General features: G+C 40.5%; 1 protein-coding gene across 1 annotated transcript; it reads right to left on the bottom strand.

Annotated features, from left to right (window-relative positions):
• Positions 1 to 427: 427 nt before the first annotated feature.
• Positions 428 to 2,047, bottom strand: LOC145232621 (putative MFS-type transporter C09D4.1). The gene has a single exon (XM_080097282.1). The coding sequence runs from the start codon at positions 2,045 to 2,047 to the stop codon at positions 428 to 430; it is 1,620 nt and encodes a 539-aa protein (XP_079953408.1).
• Between the last annotated feature and the right edge of the window lie 6,356 nt (positions 2,048 to 8,403).

The raw sequence follows: 8,403 nt of genomic DNA, 5'->3' as shown, positions 1-8,403 counted from the left end.
TTAGTTTTCTTGTTGGTTTATTGCGCTTGCCAGATAAGTAGGCTATTTGTGATTCGACGTAATTTGATGCCAGAAATACGCCAGTGGTCGACAACGCAATAAAAAAGTTTTCAGAAATTATGGGATGTTGAATGCAATTTCTAAAAACCAGTGGAAAAACGTTGCAGAATTTACCAGACTGCGTAAAAACTTCCTCTATTATTCTGGAAACTTTTAAATATTTCCGCTTATATTAACCAGGTCAGCTCAGTTTATTTTAACCCAGCGACGTTAAGTATTGAAAATTAATTTTAAAAATCTATTTGAAAAATTTGAAAGAGAATCGGCCACCAAACAACCAAGATTTTTTTAAGAAAAAAAAACAAGAAAAAACATAAAATTGCACTATAAATTTCCACCGATTTGCGGATTTCGAATGAACGGTACTTTACTTTTTTTTAGGCAGCAAAAGTCTGGTTGATTCATTTTCTTCATAACCGAGATCTTTTTCAGCCTCACGTCGCTTTTTTGCTGGTTGAATTAATCCAGCAACAATCACAGAAATAATTAAACACACAACTTGATATATTAAAGTCTCTTCCCTCCCAGTAGCGTTGAACACGACTCGTCCCACTTCGGCCAAGGCTATGCTTTCAACCGCTTGAATCGCAACATAGAAACTGCCAACAAACGCTTCCCTCATTGGATAACTCGCTTGTGTTACAAGTTCAAGTACAGGGACAGCGCCAATGCGAATCGCGAAACCATAAAAAAAGTTCGAAGTCCAAATAACCGCGATGCTTCCGTAGTGAAATCCGAGCAGCACTCCAGTAGCAGCTACACAACACCCGAGGGCGCCCATGAGAAGTTGCAGTTTGCACCGCTGGAATTTATTAACCAGCCAAGCAGAGATCGGTGCTCCTATCAAAGCGCCAACAGCGAACAGAGCCACACAATCTCCGCTTATAACATCAGGATTTAGATCGCTGTGGGTTTTACGGAATAATTCCCTAAACATTTGCGACATTGTGAGGAATTCAATCACTCCGGTGTGAAGCAGAAGTCCACCTGCAATGGTTGAAAGCAGGAAAGTTTGGTTGCTAAACAACGACTTGACCTCGTTGAAATATTCCGATATTGTCCTTCTACCAGGTAGGTTATTGTATTCTTCAACTTGGCGAGCTTGCACGAGAGTCGGTGGACTCGGAGGTCGGTCCGTCATGAAACAAGCAAACAGAGCTAACGTAAAAAGCGACAATAAAAGTGGAACGCCGTAAAGAAACAAAGCAACGTCGCGATCATACAACAACCAATCACTCGACGAGTCACTAAGGTTACTCTTGGTCATATTTGAATAAATGAAGTTATTCAGGGTTATACTCGAATGGCTGAGGTTACTCGTGGTCATACTCGAATGGCTGAGGTTACTCGGGGTCGTACTCGATTGGCTGAGGTTACTTGGGGTCATACTCGAATGGCTGAGGTTACTCGGGGTCAGGTGACCGAGGTTACTCTGTGTCAGATGTGTCACGTGACTTAAATTCTTCAGAGGTTGATACATTACGTGACTTGGCAGAATGACCCCGAGGATGAGCCCGGATGATCCGCCGAAAAGAAACATCGCAAAAGTCGATCCTACTTCGGTATCTGGGAACCATTGCACGGTGAAGGCTGGGACAAGAGCGAGTGCGACGGCGTTGCGGATTCCGAGGATGATTTGACCGAGAACGAGTAACGGAAACAGAGCCGGGTTTGCGAGTGAACAAGTCATCAGTCCCAACCCGACACTCAGCAACAGGGAGCACGTGATTGCGAGGTGTCTGACTCTGAAACTGTTGTTGAACACAAACCAAGCTGTGGGTAAAGTCGCCATAATTTCCCCGGCGAAATTCCCGATCGAACCCCAATCAACCAGGGCATATGAGATGTGGAAATATGCCACAAACACATTGTTCACTTGGGTGATTGCGAGGGTCGCGAAAGTTTGAAGTCCGTTCATAAACGCCAGAGCTGCGAGGAAAATCCATCGTCGTTTGTAAAGTTTCGGTTTCAATTCACTTCCATTCATTACTGGTTGATAATAATACGATTTCAGACAAATAAGTTGTTTTTTTCAAATTTATGTCACTTTATATTATTTCAAACATTTATTTTCGAGTCAACTTTATTTTATAGCCCAGTGTGCTTGAATATCATATCAATAAAAAATAATATGGTCATCAAAGCAGCAAACACATTCATTTACAACAAAAACGCATTTTGTTAGAAATTGCAATTGGCATATATTCCTGTATTTAAAGCGTGTTAGACACAACAATCTATTCCAAGCAGTTCTTACACTTTAAAAACCTCCTCATAGAGGTTAAATTTTAATGCCAAGATATTTTTTAACTGATTAGGACTATTTTATAATACTTGGTGTGGTGGATTCAGCCGGTTCACACCAGTTCTATGGAACCGTCTCACGAAATTTTATGAGATCAGCGAACCGGTTAGCATTACTGGTTACTGTCAACGGACTTTTTGTAACAGAACAGTCTGAAAAATATAAATTTTGTGATAGAACCGGCTGACAAAAAATTGAAAATATTTCTCACCACTGCTTACACGCCACTAACTAATACTCGCTCAGAAGCAAGCTGCAAGTTTTTTTTATATCTGCAGACCAATAACTGCGTATTTAGCACTGAGTTGACCGTAGTGGAAGTTGGAATTCAGTCGGTCCAGTTTATAACGATCACCGGAAACATGTGGTTTCAATTACCCAGCTGTTTCGCTCAATCAGTTTCTCTGCGCTTATTTATACAGTTTGTATCAGGTGTAATGAAGTTAAACACAACATATAGAAGTAAATTGATTTCATCTTGTAAGTGGCCGAGCAATGTCATGATATTATTCCAATATGTAACACTTGAGTTTTGTAGACTTACGTAGCTTCAGGTTTGTACGAAACAGAATTCAACATTTAGTAGACGTTTGTTACAAAAATGAAGTTTCAAGCTTTCCATTAATATAGCTGTAAGTGGGACAGGTCGAGTTTGAATACAGTGGATTTGATCCGTTCCTCACTTTACACTGGGTCACATTTTATTTTATTTTAAATTGGTAATATTACCTTTCAAGTGTAATGGTTTCCTTGGAAAAAAAACATCAGGTTTTGGCCCAATGTCGGGCCTACTCCGCATTATTATTGTATGGCTACGATTTGTTCAACCGACCAAAAAAAATCAACTAGACGCAACTCACCGTGAAGATCGGGTTCAAAGCTATAATATTTCCAGCCTTACGTCATACAGCTGTCCAAATGAGGCAACTTTTTATCACGTAATTCGACACACAAGACACTGAAGTACTTTTTGGTTACTATTTCGTTACAAGATCCTGCAAATATCCCCACCAGCATTGCCATGCAAATTTTACTTGCCGCAAGAAGTCGCTGAATAGCAAGTAATAACTTTGCGGCTTCATTTGCTTTTTACGATGAAATGCACCAAATTAAACTTGTCACAACATTGGTTGTGAAACTCATTAACAAATAGTAACATAAATATTATGGTAGTGAACAAAACCAAACACTTGACAAAACAATTCCAAGTTTAGCATTTATTTTCCAGTCAGTTTTTCAAATAGGATTTTACGTCTAGAAAAGTATTCATAACAAACATATGTTGGGATTAATAATTTCCAAGTGTGTTTTTACAACAAATCGTTCACTCTGTTTTGCCTCAGGTTAGTGCTCTAACCTTTCACCCACATTTCGCTACCAATCAAATTTCAGCCTCTCTTCTCTTCAAAGTGAAAAATTTGCCTTTTTCTTCTTCCATCTGAATTGTCCATCGCTTTCTTCGTCAAATCACGGCCCACTGCGGCCAGTGATTCACCGCCACAATGTTTAATGGACATCGGAATAAATAATTCAACATCTATAGGGAATAGGGAATGAGCCAACGATTTTGTGGCCCGAGTATCGCAGGGTCGATGCTGAGGCCCATTATCTACGAGTTCGAATGCAGAATTTTGTCCGATTTTTTTGCATTACTTTGCATGTTGTTGACCGGTTTCTTAGATTTCAACCCTTGCTGTGTCGTATTGCAAAGCTTTTTCCTGTAAGATTAAGGCCAAATTCCAACGGTTCGTTGCTAGTAAACAACGGGCAAACATTTCACTAGTGGAAACTCCATTAAATCGGCACAAAGTAATAAAACTCAATATTAATACCTTACAATTCCATATGAATGTTCAAACTACAATAAATTATATTGCCTTTGTGTATAAGTGCTTGGTTTACGTTTACGAACTGCTTTCAAAACAACAACAACCTTCATATCACTGATGATGGCATGAGCATTTACCGAAACGTTTGAACAATAAAGCATGTCGCTTTTTATGTCTATTTGGGCCGTTATTTTCTTAACAAATCAACCCCGAAATTTCCACTATTTAAAAAGATATACTGGAAAAACTTTTACCGTGCTTTCTACCTAAACGAAAATAATGTTCAGAAAATAAAGTAAATCAAAAACTGAAACCCCGAAATTTTAGCGACGGCACGATCAATTTTTTCGCTAACTTCTCTTGAAGATATTGAACCAGTTTTCATGTCATGATATTATTTCATTTCTATCACGATTTGAATCTTTATCTTTCCGTTCCTGTCTGTCCGAAATGCCGAACACATATCAAGATAAACAAATCGATCTGTCAATTATTTCATCTCGGCGGTTTGCAAATAAAATGAAATAGAAAACTTTAATTATTTCAAAATTATTTCCGAAGTTTCAAGTTACTTTTTTATCCGAACAATTTCGTTGTTTTTCCTTTTGCTAATTTTCAATTTAACATGAATAAAACAGAAAACTTTACGTGACTAAAGTGGATATAAACGGGTGTAACTAATGTGTCCTTCATATCACTGATGATGGCATGAGCATTTGCCAAAACGTTTAAACGATAAAGCATATCGCCTTTTATGTCTATTTAGGCCGTTAGAAAAATCAGATAAGCAAATATAAACATGAGCCACACGATGTCGCCATATGTTCTTGATTGACAGTTGACGCCGCAAATGGCCGAATAATCTGACACGTGGGTAAAAGGAAGCAACAACACCTTTTTAGGATTTTTTTAACCCTGACATATTCCCTAGATCCGCTACCCCTCACAACATACAGGACATATTTTAGTAACATAGGCTATATGTTTCAGTGGAGATTCTTGGAAAGGAATTTGATATCTTCCTACGAACAAAAAAATTCAACGAATCGTCAGTTAAAGGAAAATCGGACATTTTGTGTCAAAGGGAGTTTCGTTCGTGGCAACGCGTCGGCAGGTTGCCATGGTGACCGCAACGTCACCGCAAAAACACAACAGACATGCTTGCATGCCACTTGCGTCGAACCTTTCGGCGGAAATCGGCATCCGCGCCGTTCACTCTCGATCAATCACTCACAGTGCGTCAGTGCCAACTGCCGACATCAATCAGTGTCAATTGGCGTCATGCCGCATTTTCCCGGTAAACGTCGCCGTCATTGTTTCGTCACGCAAACAAACACCTTGGCATGCTGATAACGTGGTAGATGCATGCTTGCCAAGATAGAGAATATTATGATGCTGTTGACTGCACAAAGCTGGTTTCTTAACCCGCTTCGAACGGGCAAAGTCGTGTTCGCAACAACTGCTACAAAACTTGTAAAGGCTGCAAATAATAATATTATTTGCAGGAATACAACGTTCTCAATTTAGGGGAATCACCGAAGGAGGGTTGGTTGACAAGTAGAAGAGCATTGATGTTGGTTACGGTCGGGCATGGCGGTAAAAATATCGATGAGATATCGAAATAAACGAACCACATTTGACGTGAATGGACAACTGAAGGCTCTGGGCTTCCAACAAACCTAGTAATCAAATAAAATCACTGAATATTGTATTTTTAATTTGTAATTGCTTGTTGTTTCGGCGCCTATTGATTTCAATGTTTGATTTATCGTGTTTTCGAAAAGTGTAAGATAGGAATTGTTCGTTACTCTAGGATAGGAAATGTTACTTCTATCCAGAAATCAAATCGTTCGATTTAACAGCACCCGTCGGTTCCACTTACTTATTTATTAATTCGGTATATTTAGGTATAACACAAAAAAACAAAGTTAAATGATGAAAATAACGGCCCAAATAGACTTAAAAAGCAACATGCTTTACTTCTCAAACATTTCGGCAAATGCTCATGCCATCACCAGTGATATAAGGGGCCACATCAGTTACATTTTGCAGTTTAAGTACGAAGAAACTTTTTGGGAAACCCGCTTTATAGCGAGCAGAGTGGTACACGTCACGGGTGCCTACGTCGAATTGGTAAACACCCAATTTCTTCCAACTGATATCAACAAGCCGAACACGTGGTGTCAACAAGTAGACCTTGGAGAAAGTCTCAGTTGTAATTGTGCGCTTGGTGACCCAAACTCGTGGTGCCTGTCCTTTATTTGGCGCTGATTGTGCTAAAAATAACCAAGCCGTATAGAGTCACAGCGAATATAAGCGACGACAGCACTCTGGCTGAACGCGAATGTTTACAGGCTCAGACGCCGAGCTGTGTTTGTGTTCAAAGCAAATACCTGACGCATTTGCCCGGGCAAACCATTTGCTACCATGGACATATGCGCCGTTTGTAGCTGAACCGAAAATTTGCATCTGAAAGTAAAAAAATATTTTTGATTAACTTTATTACAAAAATGTAACAAACCAGAACCTTCTCACTTCAACGTCTTGCCTAAATATAATTGATTTTGCGCACAAAATTATTCCAGCAAAAACGGACATCTTTCTTTCTTTGTGTTAAAATGTTCGAAAGAATTTTTGTGGCCAGAAATATTTTTGGGAATTTCATCACATTTCGGAATAACGAACGTCATGATTCAGTTCAACGAGCTACAACGAAGTAAATTTACGCGCTGGTCGTTCCGCTTTTCAACGTTCGGCTATAATAAGCAAATGGAGTACAGTAATCCACTTTGAATGGGCCAGTATAGCGCGGAGAGAGGCCGTACCGCCGTCGTAAGGTTTACTGCCTCTACAGTTCGCTTCTGAGCACGACCGTTCGTGTTTTTTGTTGTGGGGGAACTGTCAGACAGAGCAGGCATCGAACGTTGCTGGGTGCGCAACACAAAAGCTTCGACAGGCAACAGACCGAGCCAGCCTGGCTGTTCGCTCGCTCAACTGTTTCACTCCCCGCGCTCAAAACCGGTTGAAAACCAGCACTTCACTCCCTCTTTTACCGCTGTTTTGGCCCCATTTTAGACCCTTTAAAGGCCTATAAGTCCGTTTTTGATGGTACCATCGAATGCGCGATGAAATTTGCCATCGAATGACCACATTTGAGTAGGTTTGAATGCGCCAAGGCCGCGCGATTTTGTGCTTTGTTGATGAAGGCACGCTGTGAGTTGTGGTGTACGCGGAACAGCCGTTAGAACAGCCGCAGAGACGCGGCAGGATACGGTGTAATAAAGCTGGCGTTTCCCTATTGCTCTGCCCGTCGAAAGGTCGCAGAACCCGGGAGGCAAACGCTGGTCTGTTTATTTTTCTCTGTTTTCGCTGGCGCGCTTATCGAAAGAGTGCTGCCTTTTACGCTCGGGGCCCTTAAGCAATAAATCAAGCAGGCTTTGTGCTCGCCATATCACAGAACTGACGCGTCAAATACTTTTACTAATTTTTCAACCACATTTTTTTTCTTGAACAAATTATTTTAGATGTCACACATTTTTTTTTCCAATTTTATTTTGAATATTCAAGCCCTGTGTAAGTTATAGCGTGTACCTCGTACTTTATCGCTACAATAGAAGTGATAAGGTTTTGCACGAGTAACAGTCAGGGCGGTCTTCTGCCGTGACAGTCGTCAATATCAGTGGGATGCGCGGCGGCCTGGCAAAGTGAGATGTCACGAAAATGCGTGCTACTCTAGCCTTGTACACACTAGGTTTGCTATCAGAGCCAGGCGCTGACGACAGGCAAAGCCCATGTTAGGATTATCTTGCGAGAGCACCAACGTAATTACGAAAACACATGACCCGTTGCGAGGGAGTAAAATGGAACAGCCGACACTTATTACATCGGGCCGCGCCTCGGACGCTGCGCACCTCGAATCATCACATTTTACTAGTGTTCTTCCGCGCTCCAACACTGCCGCGGTATTTTATACTGTTTATTACAGCAAAATGCTACAGTAAAACTACTAAAAATATCTTTTAAACTATGTTTTATAATAAATCATTGTAAGTGTTTTGTGTTTTATACCGTTAGTGGTTTAAATTATGAAAAGTTGAAACTAATTTGAATGCGCATGAATATTCAGAAGAAATCGGTGGTCGAGTCGGTCCAAGTGTTTAGTGCAGTTGTGCATTGTGCAGTTCTCGACTCCGAGCTCTTCCTACACGG

This window comes from Phallusia mammillata, chromosome 6, assembly GCF_965637545.1.
Source record: "Phallusia mammillata chromosome 6, kaPhaMamm4.hap1.1, whole genome shotgun sequence".
In the NCBI taxonomy this organism is placed as follows: Eukaryota; Metazoa; Chordata; class Ascidiacea; order Phlebobranchia; family Ascidiidae; genus Phallusia; species Phallusia mammillata.
The sequence above is the reverse complement of the archived record's forward strand: the minus strand, read 5'-3'. Positions and strand labels throughout refer to the sequence as shown.